This window comes from Excalfactoria chinensis, chromosome 1 (assembly GCF_039878825.1).
Source record: "Excalfactoria chinensis isolate bCotChi1 chromosome 1, bCotChi1.hap2, whole genome shotgun sequence".
In the NCBI taxonomy this organism is placed as follows: Eukaryota; Metazoa; Chordata; class Aves; order Galliformes; family Phasianidae; genus Excalfactoria; species Excalfactoria chinensis.
In genome coordinates this window covers 170,462,945-170,484,879 of record NC_092825.1, presented here as the reverse complement: position 1 = coordinate 170,484,879, position 21,935 = coordinate 170,462,945, and the positions used below count along the sequence as shown (strand labels likewise).

Sequence of the window (21,935 nt, the reverse complement as noted above, 5' to 3'; positions counted from 1 at the left end):
AATGTCCTCCAGTAAATTGCGTGGTCTTAAATAATCATAACTCTGAATGAACACTCAAAGCATCTTATTTCAAAAGCAGTATTTATTTTTTGTTCATCAAGATAAGACACATTACATACTGCATAAGGTAAAAAATAATGCTACAAGAGCTGCATTTAACTGAGATAACAACAAAAAATATAGAGAGAGAGATTGCACTTGAGAAAGTAGGCTCTATCCCAGAAGAATACACTAAATAAAAAGCTAGCGAGTGGCGTTGAAATTATTTGAGTTTCTTTAGAAAAAGTATTTATTTTAGAGGGTTCCAATTCCGCCAATAGAAATGATATATATATATTTTAATAGCACTGTTTTTTTTAAGTTAAAACAATATGTAAACAACAGAGCAATTATTACACAAAAGAAATAAAGGTGTGGAAAAACATCTCTACAATTTCTGCTAATAAATAAAAGGGAAAAGTTTGGCTGGTGCTTGATGTCAGCAGGGTCAGCACAGCATGAGGCTGAGGAGTTTGGAAACGCTCCACATTTTCTGACCAGTTGAGTGTACTTTTAAGAAACTAAGCACTAAAAGGGTAATCCTTATTATTGCAATCTCTTTTACAGCTGATTTTTCCTACCGGATTGTAGCATCTACTGCTGCCTGCATCAAACTCAGTTAGCCAAACTATTGGCTGTGCAGCATTTACCAGGTTTCACACCATTTGCCTTGGTCTGTCTCCCTTAAGATGCCCAAATCAAATCTCTTGTCTCTTTCTTACATGGTGAAAAGAGAGTAAACTCCCACATTGGGTGATTCCAAACTAAGACACACTCAGGAAGGAGAATCTCTCTCCCTGCTGCCCATTGAGGATGACTTAGGCCTCCATATGAGGCTGGCAGCCCCATGTCAAGCAGTGTGAATACCCCCCAGGACAGGGCTGTTTGGGATGCAGACTGGGCAAACAAGCAGAGATGCTTGGGGAACGCCATGCACAGTGGATGCCTGATTCACATCTTCCCTTGAGGAAATGGGATGGGAATTACAGGACCCCTCAGAGCACAAAGTCATGAGACAGATGCTTCCTACCACTGATGATGTCAGGCTGGAGTGCTTAGGCATACTTGCAGTACAGCGCAGTCAGGAATATACACTGGAGAGAACGCGCTGTCTCAATAACAGTCAGTGCTGTCAAGATCTCACATGCAATCTTCTTCCCAAATTAGCTGAAAATTATGGAAGGGCTGGGTCAATTATAAAGCTAGTCAGAAAAAGAATGAAGTCTTTTTTAAGCAGTTCTGAAATAAGAAATGAAGCTGGCAATCTTTGGTTACAGTGTTGTTCTTTTAAAGTGAATTGCTTTGAAAAATGATGAATCACTTCCCAGCTCAGCATTTGGGAACGTTTTTAAATAGACATCTGGGAGCCAGAGAGGAAAAATTAATATAAATAATAATAAAAAAAAAAAAATAAATCCACACGTTTTGAATCTTAAATGTTAAAATACAAGAAGGAAAAGCAACACAGCATTTCTAGGGGACGTTTCAGTAAAGTTTTGTAAAAATTATAAAAAAAGCACTTATAAAATACTTGAGCTGATAAAGAGGCTGTCAGAACATTACTGCACTTCTACAACAAAACTGCATATTACTAAAACATACTGGCTTAAGGAATCTCAGTATTATCCTATAGCACATGCCAGTTTCCACTAATGTCAAAACTACCTGGCTCTTTCAGAGAGGCAGAAACCCAAGAGGCAACATGAACAAGATGAACCACTGCAGTCTGTATCTGCTGCTTAATGTAAAACATCAACTGTTAAACATGCCACTCCATTCTTTCTGCTACACTCATGATAAAACCTCCAGTTCTTCCATAACCTTCAATCTGCCTGTGTTTTACTCTGAACAGCTTCTGGAGCATCATTTTATAGCCTTAAAGCTAGCTTGAAGGATGGTTTTTCCTTTCTCATGGAGAGCACTTTCATAATATTTAAAAAGGCATAGGAAGCTGTTGTAGCTTTTACAGTGCTTATTTTATTCTGAGGTGGTGTTTATAATATTCTTGTGCTCGTTAATAAATGATGCATGCTTTCCATGGCAGACAGACATTGCTTAATGAGTTAATACGCCTCAGCAAAATGCAGTCTAAAAGAAATTCACTGTCAACAGTTTAACCATGGCAATAGACATAGCTGAAGTGAAACAACAAGCCTCAGATAACTAAGATTAATGTATACATGACAAAGTTATAATAATCCATATTTAAAACAAACAAACAAACAAACAAACCCCAAACCAAAGTAACGATAATTAAATCCCAAGCACAGTTTAGTTTCCCAGTAACACAACTAGAACACGAATCAGTATTTTCAACAAACAAGTGCCCTATCTTCATCATCTGCTTAGGGAGACATGGCAATTCTCCAGCTATGGCAAGGAGGGGACCGGTTAGAGATCAGAACCAGCTCCAGCACAGAGGGATTTACCTGGGGATCTGGAGGGCCCCATCTCACTGTGTTTGCATTGATGATGGCTCCTGTAGAGTCACTGTGGCAAAGGTGCCTCTATACCCCCAACCACCACCGGTGTCCCAGCTTATGCAAAGCATTTACTAATTTTGGCACAAGATTTGCTTGAGGACAGATAGTGAGATATGACTCCACTGGTGTTTTATTTCATGTAATAAAGGGTTTTCCTCACTGTACAGAACTCTCCTGGGAGGGGATGCTGTCAAGTTCATTTTCAGAGCTGGATTATCCATTTTACAATTGCATGGGCTCAAATTCTCCCCTCATTTATACCCACAAAACCCTACTGACAGGAGAGTTCAACAGGCAGAAATGACAGCAGAATTTGAGTGTAGGAAATGGTGAGTGAGAGATCAGCAGAAACACAACAAATGCTCTTTCACTGCCAGCTTAGACAACTTCGGTGGGCCTTGTGTGCCTAAACACTGTAAATGACCTTTGAAAATCTCAACCCTTGGACTCTAGCTGTAACAACCATAATTCTTGGATGCTGATATATAAATGCATGGTATACCTGTTTAGCTGCCATGACACTAATCAGCCCAGCTATGCTGAAACACAGCAATCATTTCTTCTAATTGCAAAGGCAGGCGAGTAGCAAAGTTCAAATGATTAGTGACTTAAGGTCCTCAGAGCAATCCTGCTGCAAAGTAAATGTCTGGTAAGCTGCAATTAGTGGGTCTTGTGTTTTTTTCTTTTTTTCTTTCTTTTTTTTATCGGGGTGGTCTTGAACTGCAGATACAATCACAACGATCATGATGATCCAACTGTATATCTACTAAAGCCATGTTCTTTCTTGCTTTGCCTTTCTTTCGGGGATGCTCAGCCTCAGGGACAAATTTCAGCACCTGGAAGAAAGAAGAGAAATGCATCAATTAAAAAAACACTGTTAAGAGATCTGAAAAGGAGAGTGCTGGGGAAGCTCCAACCTCATCTGCAACTTGCACACACACTTTTGCCCATGGACCCACACCCACCTGCAGGTTCACAAGACAACCTTTAGGCAGCCTGTCCTGGCAATACATCTGTACCATGGTGTTGTGTTCTTTATTTCCCCTTTTGGAAGGGACGGTGCTTGGATTCTATCTTTGATTTTACTTTCTGCCCATCAAAACACATTTTTTGTTACACTTCCGTCTTTTCTCTCTGTGACACCCTGCTGCATTGTTGCTCCTAGAACTTTCACAGACTGGATTATTTCCTCTCCCAGGTATCTCTGTATTATGCAGTTCCCTGACCATGTCCAGAGCTGCTTCTTTGCATGCTGATTATCAGGCATGTCTTTTTTGGCTTGTATTTCCAGTCCCACAAATACTTGAATTGTTCTGACTCGTCTTTCATGCATATTTCTGCTCTAAAGACCAAGCAGAGTTTTTCTGAATGCAATTTGAAATGTCTGAAGTGCATCTTTAGAATTGGTCCAAAACTGAAATGCCTGTTAAGAGGCAGACAAAGATGGAGCTTGCACAAAATTTGTACCTAGATTCCACCGAGTTTCTCTGGGACCTGACCATTATTTGCTTCTCTTAAAAATACATGCCTTACTTGGAAAAGTCTCTTAAGAATTCCCTGTGAGTAATGTGAAAGGAAACAACAAACCAAACAAAGCAAGAACAATGTCCTAGGGAAATGTACGTAGTAAAAAAGACTTCTTAAAAAAACCCACCTCACCAAACCATAAGGGCAAGATAACTGCAAGACTCACAAAGAGAGTCAAAGGTTATGAAGAAAAGGGGCAACAAACACAAGATGCAAGAAAGGAAATGATATTTGGGTGTAGGAAAAGAAATAATGTGAGAGTGGTTAAACAGTGAAGCAGGTTGCCCTGAGAGGTTGTGGAAACCCTGAGGATTGTCAAAGTTGATAGCACAAAACCTTGAGCAGCCTCATCTAACTTTGAAATTCCCTGCTTTGAATGGGAGATGGGGCTAGATGACCCCTTGAGATGTCTTCCAACCCAAATTACTATACGAAACTATATTTTCATGTTACTAGATGAAAGTGGTGTGGGTATGTGTAAAACAGCTACAATGTTGAGTCCTATCTCATCTTCTGTGATAGTATATGTATGTGAACAGACTGGTAAAGGCAGCATGGAATTTGGCAAGGGCATGCTTAAGTGAGCCTGCTGTTGGATTCAGGGTATCTTAGTAAGAGCTTACATCCCCCCTGCCATGGTGGTGCAAGCCAGGGGAAGGAATTCTCTGTTTTGTTTCATTAGTTTGCTGTTGAAATGCTTATAGTAATTTAATAGAAGAGGTAATAATTTCAAATTACAGTTCTCAAACTTAAGTATTCATTTTGATTAAGTACCCAAGCTGAGTTCAGAATAAGAACACTTTAACTCTCCCATAGTATTTATCTTCCTAAAACTCACAACAAACTGCACCACAAGATATGCATCACTGTCAAACTTCTGCAGGCAGAGATGGTGAAACTATTTTCTTAAGGCTCTGTGACAGATCAGTAGAACTACCAGAGGCAATACCAGCCCTCTTCTTTTAGAAATCACTTACTGATGGGAAGCAGGATGAGGAGAGGTGTCTGCAGGAAGGTGGGCTGGTTCTATTCTCTTGGGCCTCAAGCATTTGTCACCTCAGAAACCACACATAGTCAGCTATTGGAACCAACACACCTCACCCTTGGCAGACTGTTGTGAGGATGTGCTTGGCAAAGGGATTGATCATCCAGATTAGTTTTGCCTCTTCACAAGGTGGAGAGAAGTCTGTCTTGTTTCTGACCCACCAAAGCCACCAGGCACGTGGGGAGTGGGACCACTCACGTCACTCGAGTGTCACAACCACAGAAACACCCTGTACTCAATAACAGGCCTCATATTGTCACTCAGGTATTAACCTCCTTTTATTACAAAGTACATTCTGTTCTTTGACCTTAAAAAGTCATGCAAGAGTTGAGGTGCTCTGGGGAGGGAGAGGGATTAAGATTAGTATTAGTATCTGAGTAGCAGATTTATAAAGCATTGGCAGCTTCAGCAGAATTAGGATTTCCCAAAAACTAAATATGAATGGCATGCCTATGGTTAACCACGAATGCCTGGCAGAATTGGTGGGAAAGGGAGATGCAGGTGAGAAGCCTTCAAGATAAGACTATTTGTTCTTCACTGTTAATGCCTGGAGGACAGGAAGGCCATGGGATGCAACAAAGGAGATAAGCACTGAACACAGTATTATTTCATCCTCCCTTGTGCGACAAAATTCACATTTCATCTATGTAATACCGAGAAGAAGGACTGTGCCTAAGACAGGTACACAGATGGTATTTTAACCTGTTTGGAAGATGTAAATGCGGAGTCATGCCATTAAAAAAACAGGAGTGGGGGAGGGGGAAGGGCAGAGAGAAGAAAGCAGCAGAATGGTAGTGGATATGAATTGATTTTGAACTTTGACTGCCTCAAAATAGGCGGTGAAGCCCAATGGACACCAGAACAACCCACTGCACCACAATGTCATTCAAATAGAAGGGAAAATATCTCAGTCAGGCTTACAAGATTATGAAAGGGCTGAAAATAGACTGCGTCTTCAAACATACTTTTTTGTAATTCTTGTTTAAGAAAACATACTTTTAAAATGAAGTACAGCTACTGAAGCTCAATCCATGATAAAATTCTTTACTTAAGGAAGCCTTTCATCAAAATCTGAAAAATTTTGGTGATTGGCACTTTGCAAGATCATGGGTAGGTAGACCTGCTTTTATCAACTGAGAGCAAATGGAAGTACGCAACGGGATGAGAACAAAGATTTGGTCTGTATTTAAGCCATCACACCTCCTGGCAGCTTGGGGATTTTCCCTGTGTTTTATATTAAGAAACATGAGCGCAGTATATGGGCTTTGCTGATAAGAGTAGAAAAATGAATTGGCAGGCACTTCCTCAGACAAGACAGGAAAGCAGTGTTTGAACACAGCTGAAATTGGACTGCTTTAATAGCTGATCACAGAACTGATGTTCAAAGCTTTCAGTCTAGCTTCCATCTAATAGTTTTAGTTTCAGCTAAATACAGAGAATTGAAAAGGATCAGGAAGTAAGGCCATTTCTTGTGACCACAGTAGTTGAAAGAAAACCCTTTCTTCTGAAAATAGCTGCTGTTTATTCATTCCATGGTCAGTTCCTTCAAGGTGAGGAACTACAGAGTTAATGAAATCAGTTCAAAGAAATTTTGTTTAGGACAGTTTATCGCTCCCTTTTTGATGGGGTCGGTAGAATTTCTGCTGTAAGAAAATAAGGAGATGGAGAAAGAGTGGAACATTCTAAAGATTTGTTTTGTGTGGCTGAAAAGAGGAATAATTTTACAGTTTTCAAATTAAAGGAGCAATGTCTGCGATTGCTAACCAAGCTGCTGTGGCCCAGCTGTTCCTCACAAAGAACACATAACTACAGACACACAGCGCTCTTCAAACACTGAGTTAATTGTGGACATAAAGCTCTGTAACATATTAAAAAAGAAAAATAAAAGCAAGACATAGGACTTAACGTCTGAGATGGATTTGGTGTTTATGTGTAATACAATGAAAAGCATCAGGGCCTTGTAGCATTTCTCATGCAGATAAATCCATAGGAGCGTGCAAACATAGTGGACAGTGCTTTTTGTAAATGGGCCTGAACATTGGAGAGGTTTTGAGGCCAGGTGACCGTGGCAGCTTCATTGGGACCGGTGGAGAAGGAAATACAAAAATAAAATGTTTAAACAGTTTTCCATGACAGGAGTCTTGCCTGCTGATAGTGCACTGAATTTGGATTCTTTTAACTAAAGAGCAAAGCCATCGCCCAATACAGCTTCTAGAGGCTGAAGCCAGGTAACCTCAGTCTGGAATTAGAAAACACCTGTTTAAGTCAGGCTGACTCATCACTTGGAAAGCCCACCAAGAACCTGAGGGATTTACAGTCTCAGTTTGAGGACATAAAAAAACAGCCGTGTTTTATAAGCATACAATACAAGATCAGGGCTTGCTCTGGGGACAGCAGAGTGCTCTCCAGCAGCCTGTGGAACAAAGGCAGTTCCACCCTCTAACCACAGAGCAGATCTATAAAAGCACTTCATGACCTGATTTTAGGATCAGTTCATGGTCTGAGAAAAGCAGGGTAGTGATGACTGCTAAGGAAAGGCCCATGTGGAGATAATATGTTCACACAGATCCACACCCAGCACTTCTTCAGTAGAGGCATCAACAGAGGTGACTTCAGAAGATGATTTACCTGTACCACTCACTTCTGGAAGTGGGTGTTAGGCTTGATTTGGTAGCCTGGAAAGGAGCCCAACAGTTGACTCTCAGCTTTAGGTAGGCAGAGCTATATGGGGAAAACCACTCCCTCCTTGCTGCGTATCATTTACCTTTGAAGTCAAATAACATTTAGCTATGGCAGTCCATTCTGGGTGATTTCTATCCTCATAAAAAGCAAGGAGTAATAGAGAATTCACAGAATAGTTCTAACAAGAAGAAGAAAAACGTGTGTAGATGCTCTTTTTAACTTACTATCATTTCCTTTATGTATTTGTATTTGGGCGGCTCCAAAAGTAATGCCTCCTATTTTATTATGTTGGCCAGTGATGTCAGAGGTGGATGTTGGTGGTATGGCAGTAGAGGCTGAACCTTCCCACCAGTGCTCCATTACATGCTATTGCTGTGTGACAGATAGCAGCAGAAGGGCAGACTGGTGTCTGACAGAACGGTGTCTGACATGGAAGTGCACATGAGGCAAAGGTGTGGAATGGGATTCCTCCATGCAGAAAAAAATGCCACCCATTGACATTCACTGATGCTTGCTGAATGTTTATGGGGACTGAACGGTGGATGTAAGCACAGTGAGGTGGTGGGTGGTGGTGTTTTTCAGCAGTGGTGACAGTGATGTGAAAGACAAACCATGCTCAGGGCAGCCATGAAGTGAAGAGCATCTCAGTCAGTTCATCCTCACAAATCAGGGAACTGTTACAGAGCTGCAAATTGGCTTCAGTGCACTGGAAACAATTGTGGCAAAGTTGGAATATCACAAAGTTTGTGCCACCTGAGTCCCACAGATGCTCACGCAAGAACAGGAAGAACACTGTATGCATATTTGTCAGTACTTACTGAACCAATATGAGGCTTCAGGTGAAAACTTCCTGGATCACATTGTTACCAGTAACAAGATGTGCTGTCTTGGCTATGAGCAGGAGTCAAAAGGGCAGAGTGTGTAGAGTGGTGATATATGAATTCCATACTGAAGAAAAGGTTTAAGACACAGCCCTTGGTAGGTAAAGTGATGTCCACTGTCTTTTAGGATAGGAAAGTGGCAATCCTTCTGGATTTCCTGGAACCCATACAAACTATCAGCTCTTGACCACTGCATGGCTCTTGACCACCTTTTGACCACCTCCACTGGTGTAGATTTTTATGAGCGCAATATGCAGGCTGTTGTTCATCGCTGGCTAAAATGCATACCTAATGGTGGTGACTATACTGAGAAAGTGTTTTGTAGATGAGAATTTGCTCTATCAAATACCGTTATTGTGCTCTTTGTGTCAGTTGTGGTTTGCATGGAAATAAATAGGAGGCATTCTTTTCAGAGCGACCTATGTATTCATTAATACCAAATCCAGTAATATCCTTTGTTAAATTCTTGATCAGTAGTTTCAAAGCCAATAAAAATCTCATTCAAAACTATTTTTTCCCTGGTGAGGCTAAGAAGACCAGAAATAATCAAAACTATGACTATAGTTTACCAGATACTTGGTTGGCTGCTTATTTCATAGAAAAATGATGGAGAGCAACTCTGGAACCTATTTGAGATGAATATTTTAGTGAAATTTGTACTTTGCAGAGCTTATTTTAACTTACAGCTATTCAGCATGATCTAATCTCCTTTTGCTCATCTAAAAATACCATCATCCTAGCATGCAAACCAAATCATATTTCTCTGAGGTTCATGAAAGAGGACACATCAAAAGCGCTAAACATTCAACACAGATCCAAGTTCTGATACAGATGAAAGACCTTACTCAGCAATTTTTCAAAGTTATCTCATCCAAAGGTCACAAATAGTTGAGCTGTGCCGTTAGCATAAGAAACCAAGCATCATGGGAATGTGGTACATAATTTAGCATAAGGACCTTTATTCCAGTAGGACTGTAGCCTAAAATAACAACACAGGCCTAAAGCTGTGTTCTCTCTTACCAGCCATAATTGCAGGATATGAGGAAGAAAATAAAAAGGGTTCATTTGATCATCAGTGGTAGCATTCAAATTAAGGGATTATTACTGTGGAATCACTGCTTTTAAAAATTATTTGGCTTAAAAGTCAAGAATTTGAAATGCTTACCAAAGCTACAATATTTTTGACATATTAGATAGCATCAGGAGCCTCACTTTGGGTCATTTGGTCAAGCATTATGGCTCTGGCCCTTGTCACTGACCAGATACAGATGTTCCCTGTTCCCCCACTGCCTCTCTGTCCCGACCTGTATCACAGCTGTCTCATTAGCTTAACTTCCAGATATCATCTTATGAACTTTCATTTTAATCTAGTAAAAAATGAATATCTATTCTCTCTCTGCACCTCTTTGATCTCGCTGTTCATCCTGTAATCTAGCAGTCACTTCTGGCGCATTCTGTTTCCTTGTACTTGCAGTTTCTTGTATAATATTTCTAAGCATTATCTCTTGCCAGGTTAATTATGTGCTTTTATTGCTGTAACAACCTTTTTGTCTTCTTTGTATGTGTACAATCAACTCTGGGACATGCTACAATCAAACTGCATTCCTTGCACATTGGTCTGATGATGCTAGCTCTTTTCAATCACTCAGTTTTCTTTGTTGAGTCATTTTTGTACAGTTATCTTATGTTTCCCTCTGTAAAGACAGAATGAGAATTATTTTCTGCTCTCTCAAGTGCCTCCTTAAGATTTGCTTAAGGTTTATTTCCCTGTGGAAAAGGAAAAAAGAAAAACAAGACAAAAAGACAAAAGCACAGACAACACCGAATTGTAATTGTTGCACATCTTAACACCATTGAAGCGTCTTCTCTGCCTTAGTCAAGTCCCATACCACCTCTTTACTTTCTCCCCTGTTCTTTCCTACCCAGCAACACTCTGTACAGACTTATTTCCTCTCTGCAGTGCCTGGTATCCCTCTGCAGGGCAGCAAGATGTTATGAAGTTGCAACACAAGTACAAATTTAAACCTTGTGGTTAAGAATTAATTGCATGTATGCCCTTTGAAGGCAAGCTCCAGTTAACATGAGGCTTGAATAGAGGTATAATGATGAAAAAAAAAAAAAGCAGAAAAACAAACAAAGCTACTTATACATAGTGAAAAATGCATCAGTCTTTACTTCTGAGAAAGTAAGTAGGTAAGGGACATGCAATCAGCTTTCACCACTTTATTTTTCCTTATGTGCCTCTTAGCTGTGCTGCAGAGTATATTGTTGGTGGAGGTTTACGCACTGTGACAAATACTGGTTGCTACCTTAAGAGCGTTTATTCCTCATGGAAACTCATTTCACATCTCATCAGTTACAGCAATGAGATGGGGAAACCGATTTCTTGTTTCTCCAAGGGATGAACACGCTGGCTGGATGGCACAGCTGCAGATCTCACTGCACAGAGTCCTGGCCTCTCTGGGTGGGGTTACCACCAGGTTCGAATTCCCTCTCTAAAAGGCAACTCCAGGCACTTCCAAAGAAATGCACTGCAAGGGGAATCATCCCTTCATTTCAGCTTCCCTTTAGTAAGTTAGATGTGAGCATTTGATTAAAGGGAGACACATTCATTTCCATTAATCACTCTGTCTTTGCACAGAGCCCTGCACCATAACTCAGCATCACTGCTGGCAGGCTGTCAGGGAGAGGCATTTTGAGGCACTGCCAGTACTGGGCCTGTTTAGTTTGCAGGGTTCGTGACACCATGTGGTAAGCTGTGAGCATCCACGAGCTCTGGTCTCAAGCAAACCCAGAAGCAGTGGAAAACCACAAAGTATATCACAAGACTCCTGCAAAAGAAAACACACCCATGAAACTGGCTGTTTACTCAAGTTTGGAACCTTTTTATTTCTGGAAATTGCTGAGTACTCTGGTTAAGTTATGGCAGACTTCCAAGTTATAAAGAGAAAAAAAACAAAACAAAAAACCAACAATGTCTTATTATTAGCATTTCTCAAATCAACTAAATTGCCCCTTACTGGGGCATTCTCAGTTTCTCCCTGCCATTGCATTATTTCTTACAATTGATAGGAAAGAGCTGTGTGGAACTGGAGTAGCCAGAACCCAGTAGCAGCCTGGGGAAAAGTGATTGCTATTGCTCCTGAGAGGCAAGGAGGGGATGCTGGGAGACTTTGGTGATGAGCACAGCTCTAAGGCTTTGAACAGGAACAGAAAAACATCAAGAGTGTATGAAGGCAACCTTGTAATCTCTCTGGACTGTAAGACTCTCTCTGAACAAGCACATAGCATTGGTGCATCTAGAGGTGCCAGCATACCGCTGCTGTGGTACGACAGGATGCTGGCTGCAGAGTATGGGGTAGCTCAGAAATGTTAGACAACTTAAACATGTTGCCCAGTTTTTACTCTTGAGGTCAGATACATCCATGTGTAGGATATGTAGCTATGGCGGGTCCAGGAGCTTGGCAGATGAAGCCCTAGCATAACATTTAGGTAAGTTTCATCTGGCAAGAAAAAAAAACCCTGGAGTCTGCATGATTTGGGTTCAGTTATTACAAACATGTCCTTTGCCTTGCTGTCTTGTACTTCTTTCGCAACTGAATCCAAGTAATTTGAGACTTGCATTTGAACCTGGTTGACCTTGTCCTGGAGCAGAAGGCAAAGGTTTAAACAAAACTACTGACTCTGGGGAGTTCATAATGCATGAAACTCCATCCTTTGTCATGCAGTAAAAGGCTTTTTGATTAAGGTTAGTGGGTTTCAAATTGGCTTCATAAAGAATAAAGCATAGAATCATAGAATCACAGAATCATAGAATGGTCTGGGTTAAAAAGGAGCACAATGATCATCTGGTTTTAACCCCCTGCTACGTGCAGGGTCACCAACCACCAGACCAGGATGCTCAGAGCCACATCCAGCCTGGCCTTGAATGCCTCCAAGGATGGGGCATCCACAACCTCCTTGGGCATCCTGGTCCAGTGTGAAACCAACCCCTGTGTGGAAAAACTCCCTCCTAACATCTAACCTAAACCTCCCTTGTCTCAGTTTAGAACCATTCTGCCTTATCCTGTCACTATCCACCCTCGTAATCAGCCATTCCCCCTCCTGTTTATACACTCCCTTCAAGTTCTGGAAGGCCGCAATGAGGTCTCCCTGGAGCCTTCTCCAAGATAAACAAGCCCAGTTCCCTCAACCTTTCCTCATAGAAGAGGCTCTCCAGCTCACTGATAATCTTAGTGGCCCTCCTCTGGACCTGCTCTAAGAGCTCCATGTCCTTCCTGCACTGGAAGCAAGTATGGATGCAGTACTGCAGATGGGGCCTCACAAGAGCTGAGTAGAGGGGGAGGCACATGGTTCTAAAGCAGGCATGTCAAGAAGCTTCTCCTCTTTACAATTACTGCTAGACAATTATGTGGAATTAGAATTATGTTTGAGGGAAATAAAGAATAAAACTACTTGTGTGAAGCCAATAATAACAATAATAACAATAATAATAATAATAACAACAATAATAATAATAAAAGGCAAAGTATTTTGAAATAAAATTAATGGACACATCTTTTGCATGTAATACGTGAATTTTACTGCATGACTTCCACTTACATTAATGGCAGCTGCTTGGCTAAATATCTGCTCAATGAGCTGTTAATTCATCCCTAAGGGTTTAAGTTTAAATTCAAAATTTTAAAAGCCATGTAATGCTAAAGCTGAAACTTTGCCTTAAATTCATACAGTTTTCAGAGCACAAAGGAGCAGCATAATAAATAAGCAGTTAATGTGTTAATCTGAATATTGAGTTTCCAGAATGTAGTGATTAATTTTATATGTGACATTCTGATTCTGACGAATACCTGGTTAGGGTGGTATTCCAGTGTGCCAGTACCAATGTTCCCAAAGCGGCAATGAAAAATAACTATTGGACCACACATTTACACACAACATTGCTGCAGGAAGTTCTATTCCAGCAAAAGGAAGAACTTTTTTCCTGTCAGAGTGATGGAGCACTGGAACAACCTGCACAGAGAGGCTGTGGATCTCCTCTGGAGATATTCAAGACCCATCTGAATACTTTCCTGTGTGACCTACTGTAGGGAACCTGCTTTAGCAGTGAGTTGGACTGGATGCTTTCCTGAGCTCCCTTCCAACCCCAGAGATTCTGTGATTCTGTGATTCAGTAGTTGGCTTAAGCTCTGACACAAACGTGACACGAGATTCTCAGTTTATACTTCTCTTCCAGTTCTCTTAGAATTACTCTGAATTTGAATTGTGCACTCATATTTATAAGTCCTGAAATTCCACATAGATTTACTGTGCAAATAAAATAAAATAAAATAAAAAATCAAAATCCTTTCTATAATTTAAATTAATTCACTTTCAGTACTCCTCAGACTCTATCTGTTTTTGTTTGTTTTTTTTCCTAAGGAAACAATTATTTGTTGCAGAAGACCTGAATGTCCCGTAGGCAGAATTCACCACTTTGTATCTTTCTCTGTGCCTTCTCTTATTGACTGTTTTTTCCTAAATTAAAGGATCCAAAACTTTTGAGCCATTTTCTTTAAAAATTGTTTTGTATCATCTGCTGTGTCTCCACTGATGTATGGTTTGTGCTTCTATTTATCTTTTCTGCACCTGCTTGCATATTTCTAAGCACCAACAGTCAGAATCCATACAAGTAGCCCACCTGTTTATCTGAGCCACAGTAAATGCTTGCTGTGCTATTCTGTTCACATCTGTTTCTGCAGAATACAGTCACTTGCTTTTCTTCTCACCGTCTCTGCAACAAACATTTTCCTGAACCTCTTCACAGTGATTCACCGCTCGACCTTTAGTCCAGCATCCATTCCCCATTTTCCCCTCCGCTCCTCTCACAAACAGTGGTATATAAATAAATAGTCAAGACTGCTTCTCCCAATGCTTGCTGTTTTTATAAATTGCATTTATAAGTAGTTTCACAGGTCTGCTGTAAACCCTTGCAGCCTTCCATGCTGTGAACGTACTTTATCTGCTGCATTATCTGTCATTCTTGTCACTCTCTGTTCACCCCCTTCCAGACTAATCATACATGAAGTAATGTTTAATCCCCGTGCCGGGATACCCACAGATATTCACTTCCCATGTAGCAAACGGCTCATCTCTTCCACCTCTTGGCTCTTTAGCTAATCCATGACTGATCGTGTCTGATAGACTGTCAGCCCTCTGAAGGAGGTGCCAGGCCTTTCAGCATTACTATATAATGCTGTGGTGCTGTATGGATATTCATTCATGTGTAAAACATTCTAGCTTCATTTTATTAGCTTGCAGTCATCTAGGTGTCTTATCCTTCTAATTTTTTTTTTTCCAATTCACTTTTCTACCATTGAGATAAGGCATTTTGCTCTGTAATTACCAGGGTCATCCCCCTCATCTTACTTAAAATTAGATAAAATATTAATGATTCTCTAGACCCATCTGATATGAAGTAAGCCATACACTGCAGCTATTGGTGAGAAAAAAATCTCTTGGAAAATAACCACACTGTTCACGGCGAGGTAAAAGGTCTGACCCTAAACAGCCTCCGGATAGTTCAGCCCGTTTCTCCCAAGTTAAAGCCTTATGAGAACACATCACCTCCAGATTAAATGTCATAGAATCATAGAATGAATGAGTTAGGTTGGAGAGAAACTTAATGATCATCTAGTTTCAACTCTCTGCCATGGGCAGGGTTGCCCATGCCCACATCCATAAAATTCCCCTTAACATGAGACTTAAGTAGCAACTTGGGCTCTTAAAAGAAGTATGTGTTTAAAACTAAGTCAGCATGGCATAGGGATGCTTGCTTTCAGACACTGGCAGTCTCATACCAACTAACCTTCCTAGATATGTTCACTTTGGTGAACATTGTTTATGTCTGGTTTTGAAAATGTTGATTCAGAGGGAAAAAAAAATAAAAATGTCCTTGTTCTCCCCAACAAAGGGAACTTGTTTTTTCTTGTTTTGCTACAAATAAATATTGTGGACTTTTTTTCTCATCCAGAATTTTGCATTAAAAAAATGCTGAGTGGGCAAAAAAAAAACCCAGCAAAACTAAGGCTGAAAGATTCAACTTTCCTACAGGCAATAAATCTGCTAGGGAGGAGAGTTTACAAACAACTTAATTTTCATTTCCTACTGTGACCATAAGTTTAAGAGACACAGCACAAGCCAAAAGGAGGCACAGTCAAATGCCTCAAGGAACAGATATCTCTGTTACTAAGAAGTATTTTCACTGGTATGTGACTGAATCGGTCCTTCATCGAGAAAATCAGTCCAACATAAGCCTAACTCACTGAGTTTATGTGGTAGCATCCATGTAAAGAGATGGCAGAAGTTATCTCCAACTTCTAAATTAACTTATCTGTAAATGTGTGTTAACATCTCTTCCTAGCACATATAAACCTCCTCTCACCCTGCTCTGCCAGCACCTCCAAATGTAAATCCCCGTGGGATTGTCTGCATTTGTTGTAGTCGCATCGCCTGTTGCAGCAGCAGATGTGAATGTGCTCCATGAGGTATCGAATAGGGCTCCAACATAGACAGCAAAAACAATGTTAAGACTAAATCTAGGCCCCATCTCTGTGTTACATGAACCTGTCTGGAAGCCCAGGCAGATCTCTCTCCTCAGGAAGAACAGTGATCATGGTGGGTATTCACAGAAACATCATGGCCTCTCCCAGACAACAGCATTTCGGCCTGTCAGTGAAGTTTTGGCCAGCTTCACAGTGCAGACACAACCTGGCAATTAACAGCACCACACACAGGTCTGAGAAAAGCCTTCGGAATTCACATAAGCAAATCAATAAACAAAACAAGTACTAAAGGGAAGAAAACAGAAGTACCTCATGATATTTTTTCACTGTTTTCCCGGACACACATGTGCAGGATTTCCAATTTGAAGTCCCACAGCCACAATTTCCTCCACAGCGTTGGACAAGGAGGCAGCGAGGGAAGAAAACCGCATTTGTCAGCTTCAGTTCTTCCCTTAAATTGACAGAGTAGTTTCTCGGAGTGCAGCTATAGCGCTTCACATCATCATTCAGCCTGTCCAGGTCAACTGTAATGCAAAAGGGGTTTCATTAATAAGGTCTAAATGAGACGTTGTCCCAGTTCATACTGCTCCCTGGGCAGCCAGTAACACAGCGATGTGCTCCTGGTTGGGAAATACATGAAGTATAGCAGTGATTTTTGAACAGGCAAGCATAAACCCACCCATTTTAAATCATTACAGGTGGCCATTCTGGTTCTCATCCTGCCCACAGTGACTCCCGCACACAGGGCTCACACAGACTATAAAGGCGATAAGAGAGCTTGTAGTAAAACATGGGCCTGAAAGCTCAAGGCTAGTTATTTTATTTGCTGTGTCACTGACCTGCTGGGTGACAGATTCCCCCTCTGCCGCTCTCTTCCCCGATTATACCCTATTTGGCTGAAGTTAGTTTTATTCTGGGCACAATATTTTGCCTAATGGCAGGCATACAAAGGGCAAACACTTTACAGGAGGCTCTTCCTGTGGCCTGCAGAAAAACACCTTTGTAGAGTGATCCATCCCTTCCTCAGAAGGACCGCTAAGACAGGTGGCACTCCTCGCTATCTCAATTGCCTGTCTGTGTTGGTTGTGGATTGAGTCTAAATACTTCACTTTTAGATGCCTAAATCAATCTAAGCAATATTAATTTTAGCTTTTAAGTGCTACTATAACAGGCATACAAATAAATACAATTAAAACTAATGAGCTTCCCTGAATGTCAGTGGTTGGTTGATGTTTAAATGCCTGTTATTTCCGTGAGATGTGTCATGCAAACAAGCAGTAAAGCCAACCATAAAAATAACTTATAGAGTATCCACTGTGAGTTTAAGGGCTGTTTCTAAACTTTATCTTGCAAAGCTAAAATAAAATGTAAAAAACAACTTCTATAAATCCATTTTCCATAACTGTGACACAGTTAAAAGTAACACACTCAATTAATTTCATTTCCATAAGTTTCCTGATTTATCTTTCTGTCCTTTTCTACTTTCTTCTTTTCTGTGGGATCCTGTTCACCAAAAAAGTGCTTAAGACCTTACTAACTATTTCAAGATTGGAGGATATGGGAACCTGTGCTAAAAAGTGAAATCCTCCAGATTGAAACTAAGAACTAGAAAGAAAATAAAAACTCATTTTGAACTCATGAAGCTTGAAATCTGGAAAATTCATCTTTTTTTAATTAAAATCCTCAAATTTCAGGAAAAATGGACATCGTAAACATCGTTTCTCAATACCAAATCTTTAAATTTATAAACTTTAAAAAAAAATGAGACAGGTTGCACTGAAAAGATAAATTAAGCTGGACAAAGATTAATAACGTAACATGATTGGAGGGCACAGAAGACAAAAAAAAATCCCCTCTCCATTTTTGCTAATAGTCACATTGACATGAAGCAGGAATTGCTCAGATGAGAACTGAGCTATCATACAGATTTTCACAGGCATGTTGAATAGCTCAGCATCCCCTTTGGTACTGAGCACACCTGTGCTGTGCTATGAACATGAAAACCTCCAGAAAAAGACAGAAGCACTGTAACTCTTCATTCCATCTATGACTCAGTCCTTGGCACAGAGTTAATTGTGGAAAAAGCCGTGATTTGTAAATATCATACACCTTCACATTCTGGCCTTGAGGTACTCATTGGTTCATAGCAGATATGCAAGAGGCAAAGGTGCATAAATGTCATAAGCACTGCTATACAAAATCATAGCAGCTCCACTTTCCAATATGTTATCTCACTCAAAGGGAATTTTGCAGATAAATTGTGATTTTATAGCAATTGCGATGCATCTCGCTGTGAAATCTCAGTGGTTATGTCCAGAGATCTTGCATCTCTCCAGAAGAGGTATAGATCATCCTCCTGATACAAGCACAAAATCAATGGGGCTGCTGGTACATGCCTGCAATGGAAGAAAAATACATCCCAAATGTCTAAAGCCAGGACTTAGAAGACCAGAGAATATTGATTTTTTTGTTTTAACGGCTGATATTTTGTTCTCCACTGTCATTCTTCAAAGACACCCCTTCTCACTGCAGCTTCCAAGGGTAATCCTCATAGGGAAGTGTTTCCCACTCATCTAAACGTTCTCATCAGGACCTCTGCCAGCTCAGCTTTGCTTACTGATAAAGCAAGGTGGTATCTATCTGCCTCATATTTGTTTCAGCTGATTTGTCATATTTGTCAGCTGACTGACACAGAGAAGGTAACCAAAGGAAAAAAAGAGAGCAGAAAATATTCTGCCTTCAAGATTAACTGGATTTCTTGAGAGGAAAGCCCACAGCCTCCACAATCTGCACTGCAGCAAACCAGAGGCAGAGATGCCGATACAAGCAGGATCCTGCTGGGGGAGGCTGCCTGTGGATGCAGATGGCATTAGTGGATGGTGCAACTCTAGACTGCTTTAGCACAAACACTCAGAACCTTAATTCAGCATTGATCACCATGCCCTCTGTTGAGGTAGTAAAACAAGCTAGGCTTCTGGCAAGAGCCAGGTCATTAGGGAGGGCCCAGTCCCAGGTGGCATCAAGTGGCACATCTGTGCAGGTGGAGATGTCCAGAGGACTGAACAAAATGTGCTCTATCACAGGCAGAATTTCCCCTCAGGCTCAACTGTTCTTAACCCTACACTGAGCTGATACCTATTGTCACAGCTGTTATAATCAGCACAGGAATGAGTCTTTGTAATGAGACTGGCAGAGAGGGAAAGCATTTAAAGGACCAGGGTGAGGGTCCTTCCTGCAGAGAGCATTATATCTATTGCAGTGGCACACATATTAGCCTCAGTACTTAAGCTGCTCAATTCAAATGGCAAGGGGTGACCAGGCAAACTGGAGGAAAGGCTTTGCTTGGTAGTGTGCAAAAGCCCAGTTTTGATGACTTTCAGAAGTCTTTGCAGTCTCTTAGGCTGCAGCTGAGTCAGTACTGTGGAGAGCTGTTGACTTGCTTGAAGCATAGGAGGGAATAACCAGATAATTAGGATAACTTTTGCTGTATGCAACATGAAAAGATCAGCTATTTTTGATGAGAGCTCAAAGCTTTCAACAGATGCATTTTTCAGGAATTCCAAAATCAACCAGTGGAAAAATACATGATTTTTAATGTATTTTTCCAGGTGAAAAATTTCCAGTACAACTGCATGAATTCTCCCTGATTTAATATTCCCAGCATTCTGGAAATGACACTTCTCTGTAGTCCTCAAGACCCCAAAACGGACAGTTTTCATTTAAGATGTGAAGTCCCTTTGGTGTATCACATCTCAGGCTCAGACTGAAATGCACAAAGTCCACAGTGGAAAGGTCCTACTGCAGTGGTGCTGAAATTATACAAATAACTGCAAGCAGAGGAGGAAAGGTTAAATAATGGGTTGAAGAAATACATACAGAAAGTTGCCTGGAGGTAAACCCCATCTTTTTGGCTTTAATCTACCAAAATTATATGCTTGGTGGGACAAGGTGACTGCGCAACATCTGTGAACAGCATGTAGTGGTTGAATCACGCTGACACCCACCAGCAGATCCCACTGCCTGATTAGCTTTAGACCGTGGTTTGTAACCCCCTTTACAAAAATAAAAATAAAAATAAAAAATGAAAAAGAAAAAAAAAGACTCACATTTTCCTCTGAACCGCTCTCTCTGCTGGAAGCTTTGATAGGCTTTTTTTTTTCCTGACTTGGGATTGTTCTACTGTCTGGAGCTTTTCTATTTCCTCATCCATATAACAATGAGATTTTACAGTACAGTCAGTTTCATGCATCTCTTCACTGCTGTGACTAAAACATAACCGAGCCTTGGCATGACTGGTGTGAAATCCTGCTGCTTTACTTATCAAGAATTGAAACCACTAGTGTCCTTAATTTAAAACTACAACAAAAAGGTTCTGTAGACTGGATGCAAATAACTTCAAAGTGTTATTACAGAATGTCTGCATCAGAGATTCAATTTGAAGGCAAGTCAGGCATAAAAGATGCACTGGAACAGTAAGATGGATACTTGGGGTGCAGTGTTTCCTCCTTCCTTTCCCTTCAGACTTACACTTAACCCCATTCTCATTTCTGGCAGCACTAAAGTATGTGCTTGCATTGAAACATTGATCCTAATGAGAGTTAAACACTGAAATCAGAGACCACAGAGAGCTAATACCATGTCTTATTTAGAACGGACAGCTTTAAAAGACTGTAGAGGAGAGAAACCCTGTGCTGCTGGTCACTGATTAATTCTAAAAAGACAGGCAGTCTGTTAAGGTTTCTGTTAACTCAGTAAGGGTTCCAAACTAATGGCCCTAACATACTCCTATCTCAACATTTTAACTCTTTTTTCATGCATCAGCCACAGACTGGAGCTGACGTGTAAAGGGATGGCAGGTCCCTCATCACAGTGTTCCTATTCCATTTGTCAAGGCCATCTCCAAGCTAAGCAGCTGCAGGCAAGTCAGGCTAACTATGGTAAAATGAAAGAGTGATTCTAACTGAAAACCATGTTAAGGCACTCGAAAGACAAGAGGGTGACTGGAAACAGCCAGCATAGGTTTGCCAAGGGCAAACTGTGACCAACCAACCTGAAAACCTGCTCTGGTGAGATGACTGTCTTGTTGGAGGAGGGGAAAGCAGCTGGTGTTGCCTACCTTGATCTTAGCAACATTTTTGACACAGTAATCTACAGCATCCTTGAAGCCAAACTGCTGAGATATAAGAAGTTAGGTGGAATACAAATTGGGTAGAGAATCAGAAATACAAGGTAGCCTGACCAAGGAATCAGCAATTGCCAAGTAAAGCTGTTGCCTGGTTATTACAGGTGTTCCCCAAGTTCCCCAGGCTGGGGTCCATACTGCTAAAGATCTTCACTATTCATCCTCAGCATGTTTGCCAGTGTTATTCAGTTATATTAAAATTGTCCTTACACAGCAGAGTTGTCTTTCAGAGGGATCTCAGCAGGCTAAAGAAATATGCAGGCAAGAACCCTATGAGGTTCAGGGACAGCAAATGGAAATTCCTGCACCTGACTTGGAATAACCTCATGCATCAGTCCAGACCAGTAACACCCCGGCTAAGCAGCAGCATTGCAGAAAAAGATTTGGCATCCTAGTAGGCAGCAGGATGAACATGAATAAGCTGTTTGCCCTTGCAGAAAGTGAATGCTCCCCTTCATTAAGCTATTGTGAAGCTGCAGTTAGAGTACTGTGTTCGGTTTTGAGCTTCTTCAATGAAAGAGAAGGATCAACAAACTTGGAGTATAGTGAACA

The 21,935-nt window shown here is 40.8% G+C and overlaps 1 protein-coding gene across 2 annotated transcripts in view; it reads right to left on the bottom strand.

Moving 5' to 3' along the window:
- Nucleotides 1-70: 70 nt before the first annotated feature.
- Nucleotides 71-21,935, bottom strand: part of PDGFD (platelet derived growth factor D) — a 134,829-nt gene continuing 112,964 nt past the window's right edge. For both annotated transcript variants that reach the window (XM_072326705.1, XM_072326704.1), the window contains exons 6-7: nt 16,511-16,725; nt 71-3,358 (exon numbers count right to left, since the gene is read on the bottom strand). In XM_072326705.1, coding sequence (XP_072182806.1) covers nt 3,224-3,358; nt 16,511-16,725 — 350 coding nt within the window. In that variant the 3' untranslated portion in view covers nt 71-3,223. The remainder of the gene's footprint in view (nt 3,359-16,510; nt 16,726-21,935) is intronic.